General features: G+C 39.7%; 1 protein-coding gene across 3 annotated transcripts in view; it reads left to right on the top strand.

The window, feature by feature from the left end:
- Positions 1-10,383, top strand: part of CEP78 (centrosomal protein 78) — a 35,209-nt gene extending 24,826 nt beyond the window's left edge. For 2 of the 3 annotated variants that reach the window (XM_061425587.1, XM_061425589.1), the window contains 5 exons: positions 5,848-5,925; positions 7,399-7,565; positions 8,401-8,572; positions 8,903-8,950; positions 9,756-10,383. In XM_061425587.1, the coding sequence (XP_061281571.1) occupies positions 5,848-5,925; positions 7,399-7,565; positions 8,401-8,572; positions 8,903-8,950; positions 9,756-10,319 (1,029 nt within the window). In that variant the 3' untranslated portion in view covers positions 10,320-10,383. The remainder of the gene's footprint in view (positions 1-5,847; positions 5,926-7,398; positions 7,566-8,400; positions 8,573-8,902; positions 8,951-9,755) is intronic. The other variant, XM_061425588.1, reaches the window with a different exon arrangement.
- Positions 10,384-22,072: the final 11,689 nt, after the last annotated feature.

Here is a 22,072-nt window from a genome sequence, read left to right on the forward strand (position 1 = left end):
GGATCAGCTTTGATGATGCTCTCAATTATCGTCAATTTCTGATGGCCGACCACTGTACTCCACATGTGTAAGGCTCTTGTCTCCTTTATAAACTTCTTGAACCACCACTGCACTGTACATTCGTTAGCAGTTCCTGGGCCAAATGTGTTGTTAATGTTGCCAGTTATCATTTCCATAGTCTAAAATAAGTATTAAATAAAAACAGCAAGTAATAAATCATTAGCAAAAAAAATAAAGTAAGAATGCACATTAAAACGATATATCGATATAACCACATTTATTTAGAATGTATTCCAACATCAAATAGCAAATTTCAACAATGCAGAAAACTGCAATTATTTTGCACCAACCTAATATAACTACAGATAGCAATCTGGATGAATTTTTTAAAACAATGTTGAGTGAAAGAAATAAAATAGAAAAGACAGTGTACACTGTGATCCTCTACATAAAGTTGAAAGTGAAAGTTGCTGCGTTATGTATGATTCTTTGAGACCCCATGGATAGTCCATGGGATTCTCTAGGTCAGAATACTGCAGTGGTGGGTAGCCTTTCCCTTCTCCAGGGTATCTTACCAACCCGGGGATCGATCCCAGATCTCCTGCATTGCAGGCGGATTCTTTACCAGCTGAGCCACAAGGGAAGACCAAGAATGCTGGAGTGGGTAGCCTATCCCTTCTCCAGCAGATCTTCTCGACCCAGGAATTTAAACCTGGGTTTCCTGCATTTCAGGAGAATTCTTTACCAACCGAGCTATCTTTCCATATCGTGAAAGATGCAACCAGGTTAAAGGAAATGGTTGTCAAGAAATGAGGATGGTGTTTATAACTGGGGAAAGAAGCCTGAGATGAGGGAGGGATATGTGGGATCTTTAAGATGCTGACAAGTACTTGCAGATTTGAGTGGTGGTTATGGGTTATGTAAGTCACTGTAAGTTGTGTAAGTTATGGGTCATAGTCACTGTTTGGTGGTCTGCTGTCTGTCTGATCCATGACAGCCTTCTGAATCCTGGGGAAACCACTACATCTGAGAAGTACACTCAGTAAATCAGTGATGTACTCTGAAAATCCCAACACCTGCAGCTTTTCAGTTGTCACATTGACACTTTTGTTCTGTGTACTTCTCAATATGCATATAATATTTTACAAGTAAAAACCTGCAAACCTGCTCAAAGAATTGGTCACCTCTAGGGTGCTGGATGGAGAAGGCAATGGCACCCCACTCCAGTACTCTTGCCTGGAAAATCCCATGAATGGAGGAGCCTGGTAGGCTGTAGTCCATGGGGTGGCTAAGATTTGGACACGACTGAGCGACTTCACTTTCACTTTTCACTTTCACTCATTGGAGAAGGAAATGGCAACCAACTCCAGTGTTCTTGCCTGGAGAATCCCAGGGACGGGGAAGCCTGGTGGGCTGCCGTCTATGGGGTCACACAGAGTTGGACACGACTGAAGCGACTTAGCAGCAGCAGCAGCAGCAGGGTGCTGGATGTGGATGTGGGACGAGACTATTTCATTTTAAGCCTTTCACTGCTGTTTGCATTCACATGTTCATTCACTCAACATTAATTGAACATACTCTGTGTACCAAGCACTCTTGTTAAAGAGTGCTTATAAGTTTTATTATATGCTTTAGCTCATGTTTTATTACATGCTTTAGCTCATGTAATTCTCACAAGAGCTCTGTGATGTGGGAGCTTATCTCCACTTTATAGATAAGAAAGTTGAGGTCTAGCATTATGGAACTTGTCCAAGATTATAGAGCTAACGAGGAGGGCCAGGATTTTGCTTCAGAATTTTTAAAATATAATTTAAAAGAGAAATTTAATTACTAATTATAAGCAAAGAAGTACACACTTAAGGGAGATGCCAAGTTTTCACTTACCCAGTTACAGAAAAAGCACACATCTTTCATACTGTATACAACTTGCATTGGTAGGGATTTTCCTTATTCAGCAATTATTTAATGGCTGACTGCTTTGTGCTAGGTGCAGGTTCTGGGGATAAACAATAAAATACACCCTCTTTCTTCAAATAACTTGCATTCTAAGTGAGGAAATAAGCCAAAAGTTATTGTAGTGATTATATACCAAGTGATACATTGCTGATGGCTGTATAAAATCTTAGGAATCTTTTAGAAAGCAGTTTGGGGATAGGTACCTCAAAGCCTGAAAAATATCTGTTTGCTTTGATCTCAGCCTCATTTTTATGGCTTTGTTGCCAGAACGTTTTTCTAAATATGGAAAAAGGTCTTCATGCATAAAAATGGTTATTTTGTCTTATAATATTGAAAAGTTGGAAAGGATTTAAATGTGTAATCAAAGGAATAGTTGACCAACCCCACTTAGTGGAGAAGGCAATGGCACCCCACTCCAGTACTCTTGCCTGGAAAATCCCATGGACGGGGGAGCCTGGTGGGCTGCAGTCCATGGGGTCACTAAGAGTCGGACACGACTGAAGTGACTTAGCAACAGCAACCCCACTCATTGAAATATTTTGTAGCCCACTTAAAAAAAATCCAGGTTATGAATCCCCTGATTATATGAGAAATGATTGATTTCCATCATTTTAAATATTAAAAAAGGTATACAATATGATTTAAATATATTTAAATTATATTGATATGATATACAATATGATGGGAGCTTGGTTCCAGAAAAAGCAACCTAGCCAGTGTATAGAAGGGAGGAAGGAGAGCAGATGACAGGAAAGATTTCTCCAAAGCCTTATCATTAGTCTTACCTAAGTAATAGAATATCAAGCAATTTTACTTTCTAATTTTTTTGGTTCCATATTTCTGTTTAAGGGACATGAATTATTTTGTAGGAGAGGGGTTCACTTTTTCAGAAAAATTTAATGCTGTGTTCTAATACTTTCCACTAGAGGGAGAAACTATTTCATGTTACTACACGTTAGTGTACTATTTAGAACCAGTCAAGAATATTGTAATTTAGTCTGCTTTTCTCAGACTGTGGTGAGGGTTTTTTGTTTGTTTTCTTATTTGTTTAGAATTTCTTTGAAATCAATTTTAGAAGATTTATTTAACCATTATATTAAAAGTAGAGGAATTTTTTTCCTTTTTCCCATTGAAAACTTGGTTGGCTTTAGTAATGAAACTTTAAAGAATTTGAAGTTATTAGACTGTCAATTTTTAAAGCATGTTCTGAGCATAAAAATATGTTCATTGAGCAAATTTTTGAAAGCAGTGAACAACTTATTGAAGGAAATAAAAGCCACCTCTGCTCTTTTGTCTTAAAAAGGTATTAAAGATATTTTTTCATGTCACTAAATATTTTTCTAAATCAGATAATTTGATAAAGTTTATGGACCATCTTCCAAGAAAAAGACACAGATGTATTTTGAATATAGAACTCCTCAGGCCCATTCATTAACTCTGGTTGAGCCCGTTTATCATCGTTATTTTCCTAGTGGTTTCATAGAGCATTCCTTCATATGATGTGCTATTTTTATTTAAACCAACCCCAATTTGGAGTCTCTTAGCTTTCTTCTAGAGTTTGATTATAAATAATCTTATGACATCATGTTTGTAGATAAATCTTTGCTCACATCTCTGATTTCCTTAGGGTAAACTGCTGATGTAAGATTGTTGCTGTGTACCAAAAGTTATTGTCCATAAAGTGATACCAGTTCCTCTCACAATGATAACATAGAGTAGAATTCCTTATTCTTTAAGTGATTGTTGAAAGCATTTAAAATGTATAAATACACCTTACTGTTTTCATAGGTATTCTGATTATTTATTGCTGCATAAGAAACCGCCCAGAAACAATGACTTAAAACAATAACAGTCATTTATTTTGTTCTTGAACCTGGAGATTGAGTAATATATTAATTTTCCTTTACTATACTCTTACTGACTTAAAATAATACCTATTTTGCTAGCTCACAGTTCCGTAGGTTCAGGCACAGCACTGACTGAGTTCTCCACTCAGATACATAGTGGGAACATGTGGGTTCCCTCCAGAGAGTGTTAAAGTGTGTGAAATTTAAGTGTAAGACATCAGGCCCCCAATGTTGGATGTTCATGTTTGTACTGGATGTTCAACAAAGCTCATGAGTGTCATAAAACTAAAATCAAGATGTCAGTCTGAAAGTGTTACTATCTGGAGGTTCCAAGAAAGAATACTTGCAAGCTTCTTCAGCTCATTGGCATAATTCAGATCCTGCACTTGATTGAATAGAGGTCCCTGTTTCCACGCTGACTGTCAGCTGGGGGACAGTCTCAGCTGCTAGAGGCCTCCTACTTGTATTCCCTGCCACAACATCATGCTTGACTTCTTCAAAGCCGGCAATGAGGAATCTCCCTCTTGTCCCTTTTGTATTTCAGATCTTTAGAAGAAGTCCAGTTCCTTTTCCTTGGATGCCTGATTATATCACATCCACCCAAAATAATCTCTCTCTTTTAAGAGCAACTGATTTTGGAACCTTAATTACATCTACAAAATCCCTTCACTACAGCACCTAGATTGAAAAACTGGCAGGATTGTGTACTTCAGCATAGGAATCTTAGGATCTCTTTTAGAATTCTGCCTACCCATAAGCAGTGTCCTCCACTTCAAGGACCTGTGTCTTCAGTTCAGTTGAGTTCAGTTCAGTCGCTCAGTCGTGTCCGACTCTTTGTGACCCCATGAATTGCAGCACGCCAGGCCTCCCTGTCCATCACCAACTCCTGGAGTTCACTCAAACTCACATCCATCGAGTCGGTGATGCCATCCAGCCATCTCATCCTCTGTCGTCCCCTTATCCTCCTGCCCCTAATCCCTCCCAGCATCAGTCTTTTCCAATGAGTCAACTCTTCGCATGAGGTGGCCAAAGTACTGGAGTTTCAGCTTTAGCATCATTCCTTCCAAAGGACACCCAGGACCGATCTGCTTTAGAATGGACTGATTGGATCTCCTTGCAGTCCAAGGGACTCTCAAGAGTCTTCTCCAACATCACAGTTGAAGAGCATCAATTCTTCAGTGCTCAGCTTTCTTCACAGTCCAACTCTCACATCCATACCTGACTACTGGAAAAACCATAGCCTTGACTAGACAGACCTTTGTTGGCAAAGTAATGTCTCTGCTTTTGAATATGCTATCTAGGTTGGTCCTAACTTTCCTTCCAAGGAGTAAGCATCTTTTGATTTCATGAGTTCTTAAGAATTGTGAGAGTTTACCAGTGTTCATTTTATGTTACTGACCTTGGTGAATGGAAAGACTACTATCTCTATGGACAGGAATGGCACCCAGCTTCCTGAATTCACAGTATTGGTTCTGCTACTTAGTGGTGTGAGCTTGGCTGTGCTACTCTACTTAATCTGCTTCTCTGCCTCCGTTTTCTCATCTGTAAGATAACATGAAGTTAGTATTGTTCTTTCCTCATATTTAATGCCCAGGAAACTCCAGAACAGTGCTTGACATATAGTAAGTTGCTTTAAAAGTGATTACTCTTTTTAAAAAATGCTTTTGAATCTGCAGTTATGTAACTCGGGTATGTTAAGCATGTTCATTAATATGGCTTCCTGCTGTGAAGAGACCCACAAATAAAAGTGGAATTTTTCTTTCTTGGTCTTAATATTTACTATGTTATACACATACACCTTTTATGGTGAGCTGCCACAGATTTATGTTGGAAAGAGTGGGATTTAAATAAATCTTTACTATGCTAATTTGATATATTTCAATAATTAATTTCACTAGCATGATATGATATTCCAGGTAGCAGATTAAAGTCTGAGTTCACTTCTGGCTCTGCCCCTAAATCATGATGAAATCTATAGCTGGAAATGCCTTGGAATATCATACTATGAATTAGGTATAATATTTACTGTGTTTCTTTACACTAGGGAAAACTGGAGGAGTGCCTAAAGCAGTTAAAGGAGGAAAGAGTCATAAGGCTTAAGGCTGATAAACGAGTCAGTGAGGTAAACAAGTTTCTTCTTACACTTTTGAAAGCTTCTTGGTTTTATTTTGATTTGATTTTAAGCCATATGCATATAGTTTGTAAACTTGAAAACTAATACATTGCAAATTGGGGGTATCATATGGACCTTCACATTTACTGGTATTTAGTGATCATATGATCTAAATACAGGATGAAATAGAGCTCTCATTTCCCATTTTCCTTTTAGACATCGGCTTATAGTTTATATATATTATTATATTACGTATCCCAGAATGTATGTTTTTAAAAATGCAAAAATCTGTTTTTTTGTGTGTTGTGTGTGCTTTATATGATGTTAGCTTATTTTCTGTTCATGATTATTCAATTCAAGAAAGCATATTTTGTGTATGTATTGTATATCTAGTAACATAAATGACATGATGAGACTTTACTGGCAGTGAATTAGGAAAATGAGTCATTTAAATAAATATAAGATTGGAAAACTAGTAAGAATGCAATGAAAGTAAAAATACATACTGTGAGAATTACATTAGGTAATGTGCATGAAAGCAGAGCATAAGGTAAAACGTTCGATATAAATACAATTTATTACAGGGTGAGTGTAGGGAGGGATTTTTGAAAGGGCATCTACTGGATTGGTGGACACTAGTTCATTCAATAAATATTAAACACCTGCTTATGTAAGACATGAGGGCATCATGAACATAATGGCCTTTCTGAGAAATACTAGAGTTGATTTTTATATAGGGCAAATCATAAATGATGATCTAAAGAAGAGTGCATGGGAGTGAATATTTCACAAAGCCAAGGAGAATATTGGTGATGGTACAGTTAATAAATTGGGCTGGTTATGATTTAGGACTTTTAAACTTAAGCATTAGATATTTTGCTCACTAAAGTTATTCCTTAACATTCAGCAGAGTTGTAATATGCTTTGTTCAAATTAGGTTCTGTGCTTCGTTTTCTAATTTAAGGCAAACTTAATAGCAGGTAGTTTTCTAATGTGGAATGAGGATCCATTATGAATTTAACCAGTTTAAAATTTGATCTTTTGAAAGATCGTTAATAAAACAATCATTTCAGTTTATTTATATATTGTATATATTTATTTATTTATATGTTGTATAGGAAACTTTGTTGAGTGCCTCTGCCTTTCGGTTATTATGTGATGTGGTCTCTGTCTTTACTGATGGAGAGGTAGATTAATTACAAATTAATTACATTTGAGGATAACAGAGGATGAGATGGTTGGATGGCATCACCGACTCAATGGACAGGAGTTTGAGCAAATGCCAGGAGATGGTGAAGGACAGGGAAGCCTGGTGCGCTGCAGTCCACGGGGTTGTAAAATCAGACACCACGGAGTGACTGAACAACAAATTGCACTCTGAATGTTTTAGTTTTGTTCTTTAAACTAGATGAGACTACTTTTGTTTTCTTTTGATGACAGTGAGAAAAAATCATGTCAAATATTTTCAATCTTCTTTTATAGTTGGAACATGAAAATGCCCAGTTAAGAAATATAAACTTCTCTTTGTCTGAAGCCCTTCATGCACACTCATTGACAAGCATGATCCTGGATGATGAAGGTGTTTTGGGCAGCATTGAGAATTCCTTCCGGAAGTTCCATGCTTTCTTGGATCTCCTTAAAGATGCTGGGTTAGTTCTTTTCTCTTCATGGCATTCTTCTCTTTGTAACTTTAGAGGTAGTTTGCTGAGGAACTTGAGCGGTTTTTATTACTTCCATGACCATATTTAGCCAAATGCAGTGAATTATAGGTAATAGAGTTGATTTTTTTTTAAATGAGTAAATCTATAAAGAAAAGCAAATAGGGGAGCCTGCTTTGGTAGAGTGGGAAGCCCATTATAAACAAGTAACCTGTAGACAGAGTAATTAGTAGGTATAATTTTTTGTAAAGACTACATTGAAGGCAATTTTAATTGAAAATATTTGGGAATGGATAAGAATTTTACTGCCTTTCACTTATTTTTCTCCTTCAATAAGTTTGAGTTAAGATTGTTTTTGTCTTGGACTTAAAAACAATTGTATAGGGAAGATGCAGGTCAGGTCTCAACCAGGAGCAGTTTTGTCGAAAGAGGGAAGTGGAGATTGATAATTGATGGAGTGCTGTTTGGTCAGGGAATGAATTGGTGTTGGGAAGGAAGAAGCAGACGCTTCTTGGGAGCTGGAGGAATAGTAGTGGAGTGTGGGAATGGAGGTGAGAGGCAGTGGATGGTGTGTGTGGTCGATGTCGAAGCTGCTAGTGAGAGTGTTTGAAATGGAGTGGTAATAGGCAAGGATATGGGATGTATCCCAGAAGATAACCCTGGAAAGGGCTGAGGATTTGGGGGAGAGAGAGGCTTGTAGTCTGGGGTAGGTGTTGGCTTTTAAGATGTTGTAAGTATTTCCTGATTGTAGGCCTGAGGATATCTAAGCTGCTCTTCTGTGATTATAGTAACTTTTGTCTTTTTCTCCTTTTCTCCCCTGGTCCAGGCTTGGGCAGCTGGCCACAATGGCTGGTATAGATCAGTCAGATTTTCATTTACTAGGTCATCCCCAGATGAATTCTACTGTTAGCAGTCCACCTAAAGAAAAAAAGAAGGCACTTGAAGAAGAAAAATCAGACTTACAGCAGAGTGCCTTAGGACAAATGCAAAATATCCAAGTAAGTGGACAGAACAGAACTTAATGATTCTAAGAGCAATTAGCAAAAAGGAAATTTCCACGTCAGAAAGAAGATAATAATGATCGGTCTCTGAGAGTTCATATGCTGAGGAGCTAGAAGCCTCTTTGAGCTCCTTTCCGATATCTTAGATTAGTACATTTGTGCCCAGTAAATTTCATGATACTGCATTGTTGTAAATAAGAAAACTGGAAATTCTTTTGAAAATTTATGAGTTAAAGCAAACTATCCTTAGTGAAGAAAGAAAACCTTAGAGAAAATATCCTAAATTTTAAATTGTATAAATGCCTATTCTATTCATATTTTATCTAGGTTTCTATTTGTATGCAGTCAGCTTACAATGAAGGAACACTAATGAAGGTACAAGTACTGATACAGATAATTTTTTAAAATAAGTGGTCCAGACATGGTTCATAGGGAGTATACTATAGTGAGTCACCTGGTTATGGGAATGGGAGGGGGAAACCTGTCAGCTTTTCCTCCAGCCTTACGCGGAGCCTTCAGCTCTCACCTTAGCCAGTCTCAAACTGGTCTTGGAAACTGACAGCTTGGATACACAGTCTGGTCACATTTTTACATGTTTTCCATTTTGTAAAACTGTGTAAAAAAACTGGTTTACATTGACCTGGAGGATAGAAAAGAAATTAATTTTCTTAGAGAATAGGGTTTTATTTTTAGTAAGGGAAAGGAAATAGGTACTAACTACCCTAAACACTGAAGTCTGAAAATGTAGCAGACATAATCTTGGATATGTCTAAGTTGAGAATCACTTGGAAGATATAATTAGAAAAAAACTGGCTCTGAAATCTTCTAAATTATCAACTGACTGTTTTAATAATAAGATCACAGAGTAACATTGAAATTTCGGACTCCACTTTGTAATGGATAGGTTCCCAGGTGGTGCTAGAGGTAAAGAACCTACCTACAATACAGGACACCTGAAGAGACATGGGTTTGATCCCTGGGTTAGGAAGACCCCTTGGAGAAGGAACTGGCAACCCACTCTAGTATTCTTGCCTGGAGAATCCCATGGACAGAGGATCCTGGCAGGCTGTGAGTCCATAGGGTCACAGAGAGTTGGACATGACTGAAGCGACTGAATGCTTTTAATGGTAGGCCTTGTTCATCACTGAATTTTTGTCTTGTCTTTTGTTTTTCTCTCCAGTTTCAGAAAATTACAGGTGATACTAGAATTCCTTTGCCTGTCGACACCTTCCATGCCCCTGCCTCTACTCAGGAGACCTTAGAGACTTCCAAAGACAACTTGGGAGTCCCAGTCACAGAACAGCGGCAGGAGTCTTTTGAAGATTTCATTGCTAGAGCATGTTCTCCTCCAGCAGATGTAATTTGTGGAACTGGAAGTCAAAGAAAAGAAGACGAATTATCTAGAAATAGCAGGCCTGCCTCAGAAAAAATGACGAAAACAGGTGAATATATCAAAAAGCACTCTGCTAAGAAACAGCCTGGGAAGGACCTGCATTCCTGCTCTGACTCACCTGCAAAGCAGAAAACCAAAGGAATCGGGCAAAATAGCTCTTTGGTTAATGAACCAATTAAAAGCGAGTCTTCGAAAAAACACATTTCTGTTAAGAAAGAGAGTGAAATACTGACTGTTTCATCAAAGACAACTAGAAGTAAACCGAATCTTCTTGAACATTCTGAAAGTGATACTCTTAGATCTGATTTTGAATTTCAAGAAAGCATCCATACTCTATCACGCCTGACATAGGTCTAAATCTTTTAAAATTATGTTTTTACCTTCAAATTTTAATAAATTACTTGTTTTTATTATAGCATTTGGTGTTTTAAAATATATGACTGGGAGCCATTAGAGAAAGATTTACCCATACTTTTTATTATAATGAACATTTTGGTGTATGGTTTATTTTCCCTTTTGACAATTTGCACCATTCATTCAGCTAGTGTCTACTGAAGGCTTAATATGTACAGTACTTTTCTGGGTGCTGTTTCAGCAGTGAACAAGATAAAGCTCTACTATCTTAAAAGTAATACTCTGGTGGGAGAAAATATGAATAATAAAGCAGGGTAAGGGGACTAGAAAGGGGTGGGAAAAATAAATAGTTTTACCATTTAGTTAAATGTCAAACTATTATAAATCATATGGCCAGAAGTCACTGGTGTATTTTAATTCACAGTAACCAGGCAGAATCAAACATTTACCAAGACACTTAATCATGTTGCAGGTTATGCAACCCTATAAGGTAGGGAACTACTTCTATACCCATTTTGTAGATGAGTCTGAGGAGACATTATGTGAGTTGCCCACAGTTACACAGCTGGCACAGGAGGGCTGAGAGGAGCTACTCCACGTTCAAGGTCAGGAGGGATGGCTGTGAGGAGATAGCCCTCGTCCAAGGTAAGGAGCAGTGGCTGCGTTTTGCTGGAGCAGCTGTGAAGAGATACCCCACGTCCAAGGTAAGAGAAACCCAAGTAAGACGGTAGGTGTTTCGAGAGGGCATCAGAGGGCAGACACACAAACCATAATCACAGAAAACTAGTCAATCTAATCACACGGCCCACAGCCTTGTCTAAGTCAAGAAACTAAGCCATGCCATGTGGGGCCACCCAAGACGGGCAGGTCATGGTGGAGAGGTCTGACAGAATGTGGTCCACTGGAGAAGGGAATGGCAAACCACTTCAGTATTCTTGCCTTGAGAACCCCATGAACAGTATGAAAAGGCAAAATGATAGGATACTGAAAGAGGAACTCTCTAGGGTGGTAGGTGCCCAATATGCTACTGGAGATCAGAGGAGAAATAACTCCAGAAAGAATGAAAGGATGGAGCCAAAGCATAAACAATACCCAGTTGTGGATGTGACTGGTGATAGAAGCAAGGTCCAATGCTGTAAAGAGCAATATTGCATAGGAACCTGGAATGTTAGGTCCAGGAATCAAGGCAAATTGGAAGTGGTCAGGAGACAGGAGATTCCTGGCAAGAGTGAACATCGACATTCTAGGAATCAGTGAACTAAAATGGACTGGAATGGGTGAATTTAACTCAGATGACCATTATATCTACTACTGTGGGCAGGAATCCCTTAGAAGAAATGGAGTAGCCATCATGGTCAACAAGAGAGTCTGAAATGCAGTACTTGGATGCAATCTCAAAAACAACAGAATGATCTCTGTTCGTTTCCAAGGCAAACCATTCAGTATCACAGTAATCCAAGTCTATGCCCCAACCAGTAAAGCTGAAGAAGCTGAAGTTGAACGGTTCTATGAAGACCTATAAGACCTTTTAGAACTAACACCCCCAAAAGATGTCCTTTTCATTATAGGGGACTGGAATGCAAAAGTAGGATGTCAAGAAACACCTGGAGTAACAGGCAAATTTGGCCTTGGAATACGGAATGAAGCAAGGCAAAGGCTAATAGAGTTTTGCCAAGAAAACGCACTGGTCATAGCAAACACCCTCTCCAACAACACAAGAGAAGACTCTACACATGGACATCACCAGATGGTCAACACCAAAATCAGATTGATTATATTCTTTGCAGCCAAAGATGGAGAAGCTCTATAGAGTCAGCAAAAACAAGACCAGGAGCTGACTGTGGCTCAGCTCATGAACTCCTTATTGCCAAATTCAGACTTAAATTGAAGAAAGTAGGGAAAACCACTAGACCATTCAGGTATGACCTAAATCAAATTCCTTATGATTGTACAGTGGAAATGAGAAATAGATTTAAGGGACTAGATCTGATAGAGTGCCTGATGAACTATGGACGGAGGTTCGTGACTTTGTACAGGAGACAGGGATCAAGACCATCCCCATGGAAAAGAAATGCAAAAAAGCAAAATGGCTGTCTGGGGAGGCCTTACAAATAGCTGTGAAAAGAAGAGAAGTGAAAAGCAAAGGAGAAAAGGAAAGATAAAAGCGTCTGATGCAGAGTTCCAAAGACTAGCAAGGAGAGATAAGAAAGCCTTCCTCAGCAATCAATGCAAAGAAATAGAGGAAAACAACAGAATGGGAAAGACTAGGGATCTCGTCAAGAAAATTAGAGATACCAAGGGAACATTTCATGAAAAGATGGGCTTGATAAGGACAGAAATGGTATGGACCTAACAGAAGCAGAAGATACTAAGAAGAGGTGGCAAGAATACACAGAAGAACTGTACAAAAAAGATCTTCACAACCAAGATAATCATGATGGTGTACCACTCACCTAGAACCAGACATCCTGGAATGTGAAGTCAAGTGGGCCTTAGAAAGCATCACTACGAACAAAGCTAGTGGAGGTGATAGAATTCCAGTTGAGCTATTTCAAATCCTAAAAGATGATGCTGTGAAAGTGCTGCACTCAATATGCCAGCACATTTGGAAAGCTCAGCAGTGGCCACAGGACTGGAAAAGGTCAGTTTCCATTCCAATCCCAAAGAAAGGCAATGCCAAAGAATACTCAAACTACTGCACAATTGCACTCATCTCACACGCTCGTAAAGTAATGCTCAAAATTCTGCAAGCCAGGCTTCAGCAATACGTGAACCATGAACTTCCAGATGTTCAAGCTGGATTTAGAAAAGGCAGAGGAACCAGAGATCAAATTGCCAACATCCACTGGATCATGGAAAAAGCAAGAGAGTTCCAGAAAAACAGCTATTTCTGCTTTATTGACTATGCCAAAGCCTTTGACTGTGTGGATCACAATAAACTGTGGAAAATTCTGAAAGAGATGGGAATACCAGACCACCTGACCTGCCTCTTGAGAAGCCTATATACAGGTCAGGAAGCAACAGTTAGAATTGGACATGGAACAACAGACTGGTTCCAAATAGGAAAAGGAGTCCATCAAGGCTGTATATTGTCACCCTGCTTATTTAACTTCTATGCAGAGTACATCATGAGAAATGCTGGGCTGGAAGAAGCACAAGCTGGAATCAAGATTTCTGGGAGAAATATCAATAACCTCAGATATGCAGATGACACCACTCTTATGGCAGAAAGTGAAGAGGAATTAAAAAGCCTCTTGATGAAAGTAAAAGAGGAGAGTGAAAAAGTTGGCCTAAAGCTCAACATTCAGAAAACTAAGATCATGGCATCTGATCCCATCACTTCATGGGAAATAGATGGGGAAACAGTGGAAACAGTGTCAGACTTTATTTTTTTGGGCTCCAGAATCACTGCAGATGGTGATTGCAGCCATGAAATTAAAAGATGCTTACTTCTTGGAAGCAAAGTTAGGACCAGCCTAGATAGCATTTTCAAAAGCAGAGACATTACTTTGCCAACAAAGGTCTGTCTAGTCAAAGCTATGGTTTTTCCAGTGGTCATGTATGGATGTGATAGTTGGACTGTGAAGAAAGCTGAGTGCCGAAGAATTGATGCTTTTGAACTATGGTGTTGGAGAAGACTCTTGAGAGTCCCTTGGACTGCAAGGAGATCCAATCAGTCCATTCTAAAGGAGATCAGTCCTGGGTGTTCATTGGGAGAACTAATGCTAAATCTGAAACTCCAATACTTTGGCCACCTCATGCGAAGAGTTGACTCACTGGAAAAGACTCTGATGCTGGCAGGGATTGGGGGCAGGACAAGAAGGGACAACAGAGGATAAGATGGCTGGATGGCATCACTGATTCGATGGACGTCAATTTGGTTGAACTCTGGGAGATGGTGATGGACAGGGAGGCCTGGCGTGCTGCGATTCATGGGGTTGCAAAGAGTCGGACACGACTGAGTGACTGAACTGAACTGAAATAATTGATGAGCTAGGATTCAACCAGAACGCATAATCCAAGCTTTTTTTTTTTTAACAGACTTTAGTTTCATTTGTTTTGTATTTATGATGATCATTTTTATGCCAGTTTTAAAAATTTATGTAAATATAGTTTAAGTACAATGTTATGTTAATTACTGCTATTATGAAAGTGACTCAGTTATACATATATGTATACTTTTTTTTAACATAGTCTTTTCCATTATTGTTTATCACAGGATATTGAATATAGTTCCCTGGGCTATACAATAAGACCTTTTTATTTATCCTTTATGTATATACCAGTTTGCATCTGCTAATCCTAAACTCCCAATCCAACCCTCTCCCACCCCCTCCCCCTTGCAACCACCAGGCTGTTCTCTGTGTTCCTGATTCTGTTTATATTTCATGGATAGGCAGAACCCATGCTCTTAATTACTTTGTTTTCCTGTTTCCTTTTTAAGAGAGGAAGGGTTTATGGAAGGCACTGAGGGAAAAGCCTTCCTTTTGCATTGTAAGTGCAAAAGAGCAGGGCTCTCAGAAAGCACCTTTCCCTATCTGAGTAGAATTTATAAATGACAGAGTATTGTAAGAGTATATGATTACACGTCACTGGATTAAATTAGTCTCCCTGTAAAACATGAATAGCTAAGTCTTTAGTTCAATCAGACTGAAAGGTGGGATTAGGGAAGATGTTGAAGTGTTAGATTTCTTCTAGAAGGTACCACCTGATTGTTACAAAGAGACTACAGTACTATTTATTTCATTAATCATGGATTGAGTGTTTTAGGAGTAATAGGATGGACAAGATGTGTTGACTGTTTAACAGTAGAGTGAGAATGGAAAACCTACATTAGGTATCTTAATACTGCCTGTAACAACAGTATATGAACCGTGAACTTAAGATGTTCAAGCTGGATTTAGAAAAGGTAGAGGAACCAGAGATCAAATTGTCAACACCTGCTGGATCATCAAAAAAGCAAGAGAGTTCCAGAAAAACAGCTACTTTTTCTTTATTGACTACATCAAAGCCTTAGACTGTGTGGATCACAACAAACTAGAAAATTCTTGAAGAGATGGGAATACCAGACCACCTGACCTGCCTCCTGAGAAATCTGTGTGCTGGTCAAGAAGCAACAGTTAGAACTGGACATGGAACAACAGAGTGGTTTAAAATAGGAAAAGAGTACGTCAAGGCTGTATACTGTCACCCTGCTTATTTAACTTATGCGGAGTACATCATGAGAAATACTTGGCTGGAAGAAGCACAAACTGGAATCAAGATTGCCGGGAGAAATACCAACCTCAGATATGCAGATGACACTCCTTATGGCAGAAAGCAAAGAACTAAAGAGCCTATTCCTGAAAGTGAAAGAGGAGAGTGAAAAAATTGGCTTAAAACTCAACATTCAGAAAACGAAGATCATGGCATCTGGTCCCATCACTTCATGGCAAATAGATGGGGAAACAATGGAAACAGTGACAGACTTTATTTTTGGGGCTCCAAAATCACTGCAGATGGTGACTGCAGCCATGAAATTAAAAGAATCTTGCTCCTTGGAAGGAAAGTTATAACCAACCTAGACAACATATTAAAAAGCAGAGACATTACTTTACCAACAAAGGTCTGTCTGGTCAAAGCTATGGTTTTTCCAGTGGTCATGTATGAATGTGAAAGTGGGACTATAAAGAAAGCTGAGCACCAAAGAATTGATGCTTTTGAACTGTGGTGTTGGAGAAGACTCTTGAGAGTCCCTCCTTGGACTGCAAGGAGATCCAACCAGTCCATCCTAAAGGAAATCAGTCCTGAATATTCATTGAAAAGACTGATGCTGAAACTGAAACTCCAGTACTTTGGCCACCTGATGCAAGGAACTGACTCATTTGAAAAGACCCTGATGCTGGGAAAGATTGAAGGTGGGAGGAGAAGGGGATGACAGAGGATGAGATGGTTGGATGGAATCACCAACACGATGGACATGAGTTTGAGTAAACTCTGGGAGTTGGTGATGGACAGGAAGGCCTGGCGTGCTGCAGTCCATGGGGTTGCAAAGAGTCGGACACGACTGAGCAACTGAACTGATCTGACAGAAGCAAGGGCTGATGAGGTTGCAAGGCAGCTGAACTTCTCAGATTGCTGGTGGAAATGTAAAATGATGCATTTTGCATTCAAAACAGATTGGCAGTGTCTTTAAACATAAATATACTAGCAGTTTCACAAGTTACATGAAAACTTGAAAGCATAAGTGACAGTCACTCAGTCGTGTCCAAGTCTTTGTGACCCCATGGACTATACAGTCCATGGAATTCTCCAGGCCAGAATACTGGAGTGCGTAGTCTTTCCCTTCTCCAGGGGATCTTCCCAACCCAGGGATCGAACCCAAGTCTCCTACATTGGAGGTAGATTCTTTACCAGCTGAGCCACAAGGGAAGCCTACATGAAAACTTGTGTTCACATAAAAACATGTACATGTTTTATAGCAGCTGTATTCATAATCATCAAAATAGCTTCCAGCAGGTAGATGGATAAACAAATCATGGTCAACCACACAATGAAATACTACTCAGCAATTAAAAAGGAGTAAATTTTTAACTCGTGTATTCAAAATCATATGCTAAGTTAAAGAAGCCAAAAGGTTACATCTTTATGTAATCTCAAAAGATACATACTTTGTGATTCCATTATATACTATTCTTGAACAGGCACAACTATGGCAATGAGATTTGATCATTGACTGCCAGGAGAAGATTTGATTACCAAGAGGATGAGCAAGGGATTTTTTTTCAGCGATGAGCTGTTCCATAGTCTGGTTGTGTTGCTGGTAACATGAATCCATACGTAAGTTAATTTAATGGAACTGTACCCACCCCTCAAAAGCATCATTTTTACTGTATAATTTTAAAATAAAAATCTCAGGCCCTTCCCCCTCCCAAAAATAGGAGAGGGAAGATATTAAATATTATCCACCATGATTTCAAAACATTATATTTTCTATCCATCATGAATATAAAACATTCTTTTGGAGAACTTATGAACCATTTCTAAAAGGACTTTCCTGGTCATCCAGTGGTTAAGGATCTGCCTTGCAATGCAGGAGATGGGGGTTTGATAGCTAATCAGAAAGAGTTGAACATTTCCATAAATGATGCTGAGATTATTGACTACTTGGAAAACTTTTTTCTTTCATACCATGTACCAGAATTAAAATCCAAATGAATTTGAACTGCTATCATTCCGTTGCTAAGTCGTGTCCAACTCTGCATGGAAATATGAATATAATTAGAAGGAAATGTTGGGGGAAAATATCTTTTATAAAGGTGGAGTGAGGAAAACCTTATCAAGCAAGACGAAAAGCCCAATATCCATGAAAGAAAGAAAGAAAAAAAAACTGATAGATTTGATTGCATTTTTTTTTTAAAAGGTCTTCCCTGGCAGGCCAGTGGTTAAGACTCCATGCTTCCATTGCAGCATGAACAGTTGCAATCCCTCACATGCCACATGGCCAAAAAATCATACATAAATATAAAGAGGAGACAAAAGATTGGGAGATTATCTGAAATACAACATAATTTGCCGGGGACCAGCCCCGGCTGATCCAGGGTATTCGAAGGAGAGACGGCGTAGGCGAAGATCAGGAAACAATTGCTTAATTAAATGTTAATTAAGGATATAAAGAGTAATAGAATGAGGATAGCTCAGTAGGAAAATTCAGTGGAGAAAAGAGGCTGAGTGGCTTGGTTTACGCGGGAGACCAATAAAATTTCAAGACAAGAAGTTTGCACCACTTACGTAGGCCACAGGCGTCCTTCTGCTCTCCCGAAGGAGAGGAGACACTGAGGCCTCCCCAGTCGGATCTTAGAAGCCCAGGCATAATTAGTAAGCATGGTGGGTTCCGAGCTCCAGATGGAGACTCAGCCAGAGTGAAAGAGAGAGAGACATGGGGAGACCAGTATTTCGAGAAACTGATCCCAATTCTTTATTTTCCATGGTCTACTTTTATACACTGAGATGTTATGCAAAAGTCACGCAGGGTCATCAGTCCTGACTTTTATCAAAGTCAGGTGCTTCATACAAATGTATACAGAGGTCTTAGGGGTGTTGCATCATCTTCTGGCCAGGGGGGCCTGCTGACAATTTATGACCCTCTCCTTGTGACAGTGGTCAGTCAACCAGGACACTTATTTCTCCAGGGGTGATTATTCTCAAAACAGACACCACCCAAATAAAGTTACATTCCTATAGGGTGACGGTGTAGTGGGTTTTAGTTAAGGAAAGAATTTACTTAGCCTAAGGTCTAACGTGATTAATATCAAAGGTTAATACTTATTTCTATATATTCATTAATGTGTGTAAGGGCAGGGGATATGGAGACTTAGCAACAAACATTGGCTCAACAAATGAAAAACCCTTCACCAATACAATTTCTAATCAGCCCATTATATTTATACTAATAGTTTTCTAACTTTTCTAAGGAACCTGTTTTTAGAAGGTTTAAAGCATCTCGTGCCTCTCACGGTTGGGAGGCTGTGAGCAATCACATGTGGCCGGACAAGCCTGTCAGGCAGGCTAGAGAACCTTCAGAGGAGTTTGTAGGTTAAAACACTCTTATCACGCCCAGGAATTATTATTAACTGGAGCTCTAGGTTAACTCCTTCTCCGAAAGAGGTGGTGGGGGACAGCCCCTCGTAAAGTCAGAGATGTAGGTGAGAGCACAAAGTAGTAAAGTAGGCAGGCTCTGGTTATGGGGGTAGATGCTCGAGGAGTTCCACGGGGACTCCTGAGGCTCAATCCCGCCTTTGCGTATGTCGCGCCTCCTTCCTCATGACCTTTGTCACGGGCGGAGTACCTCACTCTGGCCCCCAACAATAATTAAAGACCCATAATATTAAAGCAGTTATAAACCAGACAAAAGATGGACAGAGGGCATAAAGATATTTTTATAAAGAACTATAAGCAAGCATAAACGTTCAACTTCATAAACAGTCAAAAATTAAAATGAGGACCACTTTCCTCTTCCTTGAAAAGGCAGATTTGAAAGGATTGGTAATAGCTAGTACTGGAGATTACACTTGCCTGGAAAATCCCATGGATGGAGGAGCCTGGTAGGCTGCAGTCCATGGGGTCACTAGCTGCGACTTCACTTTGACTTTTCACTTTCATGCATTGGAGAAGGAAATGGCAACCCACTCCAGTGTTCTTGCCTGGAGAATCCCAGGGACGGGGGAGCCTGGTGGGCTGCCGTCTATGGGGTTGCACAGATTCATACACGACTGAAGCAACTTAGCAGCAGCAGCAGTACTGGAGATAATGTGAGTAAATGAGCACTCTGTCATTGTTGGAGGAAGTATTAGTCCATATAGCCTTTCAGGTGGACAATTTGGCAGTGTATATTAATTTTTAAAATGTATCTACCTTCTGATTTTGGACTTCCCTGGTGACTCAGCAGTAAAGAATCTGCCTGCCAATGCCAGAGACACAGCTTTGATCCCTGGGTCTGGAAGATCCCCTGGAGGAGGAAATGGCAACCCACTCCAGTATTCTTGCCTGGGAAATCCCACGGACAGAGGAGGCTGGAGGGCTATAGTCCATGGGGTCACAAAGAGTTGGACATGACTTAGCAACTAAACAACATGAGCAAGACTCTGATTTTAAAACTCTTGACTGTAGGCATCCAGTCTAAAGAATCTTTATGCAAGTGTCCTAGGAATCAGGTATAAGAATGTGTATTGAAGCATTTTTTGAAATAATAAATTAGAAACAACGTAATTGTACATAAATGAAGAAATTGTTGAATTAGTACATGTCAATTCCTACCACGCAATACTCTGCAGCACATAAAAACAGGTTTATAGTGTGGACATGAAAATATTTGTAAGACAAAGTGCTGTGGAAAACAAGTTGCACAATAATATTTAATTGCAGTATCCTGTTTACATAGCAAGGAAAGATAAAGCCTTCCTCAGTGATCAATGCAAAGAAATAGAGGAAAACAACAGAATGGGAAAGACTAGAGATCTCTTCAAGAAAATTAGAGATAGCAAGGAAACATTTCAGGCAAAGATGGGCTTGATAAAGGACAGAAATGGTATGGACCTAATAGAAGCAGAAGATATTAAGAAGAGGTGGCAAGAATACACAGAAGAACTGTACAAAAAATATCTTCACGACCAAGATAATCATGATGGTGTGATCACTGACCCAGAGCCAGACATCCTGGAATGTGAAGTCAAGTGGGCCTTACAAAGCATCACTACGAACAAAGCTAGTGGAGGTGATAGAATTCCAGTTGAGCTATTTCAAATCCTGGAAGATGATGCTGTGAAAGTGCTGCACTCAATATGCCAGCACATTTGGAAAGCTCAGCAGTGGCCACAGGACTGGAAAAGGTCAGTTTCCATTCCAATCCCAAAGAAAGGCAATGCCAAAGAATACTCAAACTACTGCACAATTGCACTCATCTCACACGCTCGTAAAGTAATGCTCAAAATTCTCCAAGCCAGGCTTCAGCAATACGTGAACCATGAACTTCCTGATGTTCAAGCTGGATTTAGAAAAGGCAGAGGAACCAGAGATCAAATTGCCAACATCCACTGGATCATGGAAAAAGCAAGAGAGTTCCAGAAAAACAGCTATTTCTGCTTTATTGACTATGCCAAAGCCTTTGACTGTGTGGATCACAATAAACTGTGGAAAATTCTGAAAGAGATGGGAATACCAGACCACCTGACCTGCCTCTTGAGAAGCCTATATGCAGGTCAGGAAGCAACAGTTAGAACTGGACATGGAACAACAGACTGGTTCCAAATAGGAAAAGGAGTCCATCAAGGCTGTATATTGTCACCCTGCTTATTTAACTTCTATGCAGAGTACATCATGAGAAACACTGGGCTGGAAGAAGCACAAGCTGGAATCAAGATTTCTGGGAGAAATATCAATAACCTCAGATATGCAGATGACACCACCCTTATGGCAGAAAGTGAAGAGGAACTAAAAAGCCTCTTGATGAAAGTAAAAGAGGAGAGTGAAAAGTTGGCTTAAAGCTCAACATTCAGAAAACTAAGAGCATGGCATCTGGTCCCATCACTTCATGGGAAATAGATGGGGAAATAATGGAAACAGTGTCAGACTTTATTTTTCTGGGCTCCAGAATCACTGCAGATGGTGATTGCAGCCATGAAATTAAAAAATGCTTGCTCCTTGGAAGGAAAGTTATGACCAACCTAGATAGCATATTCAAAAGCAGAGACATTACTTTGCCAATAAACAAGGTCTGTCTAGTCAAGGCTCTGGTTTTTCCAGTGGTCATGTATGGATGTGACAGTTGGACTGTGAAGAAAGCTGAGTGCCGAAGAATTGAAGCTTTTGAACTATGGTGTTGGAGGAGACTCTTGAGAGTCCCTTGGACTGCAAGGAGATCCAACCAGTCCACTCTAAAGGAGATCAGCCCTGGGATTTCTTTGGAAGGAATGATGCTAAAGCTGAAACTCCAGTACTTTGGCCACCTCATGCGAAGAGTTGACTCATTGGAAAAAACTCTGATGCTGGCAGGGATTGGGGGCAGGACGAGAAGGGGACGACAGAGGATGAGATGGCTGGATGGCATCACTGACTCCATGGATGTGAGTCTGAGTAAACTCCAGGAGTTGGTGATGGACAGGGAGGCCTGGTCTGCTGTGATTCATGGGGTCGCAAAGAGTTGGACACAACTGAGCGACTGAACTGACTGACTGACTGTTTACATACGTATGGTTAGGAACCTATTTACATAT

This window comes from Bos javanicus, chromosome 8, assembly GCF_032452875.1.
Source record: "Bos javanicus breed banteng chromosome 8, ARS-OSU_banteng_1.0, whole genome shotgun sequence".
NCBI lineage: Eukaryota > Metazoa > Chordata > Mammalia > Artiodactyla > Bovidae > Bos > Bos javanicus.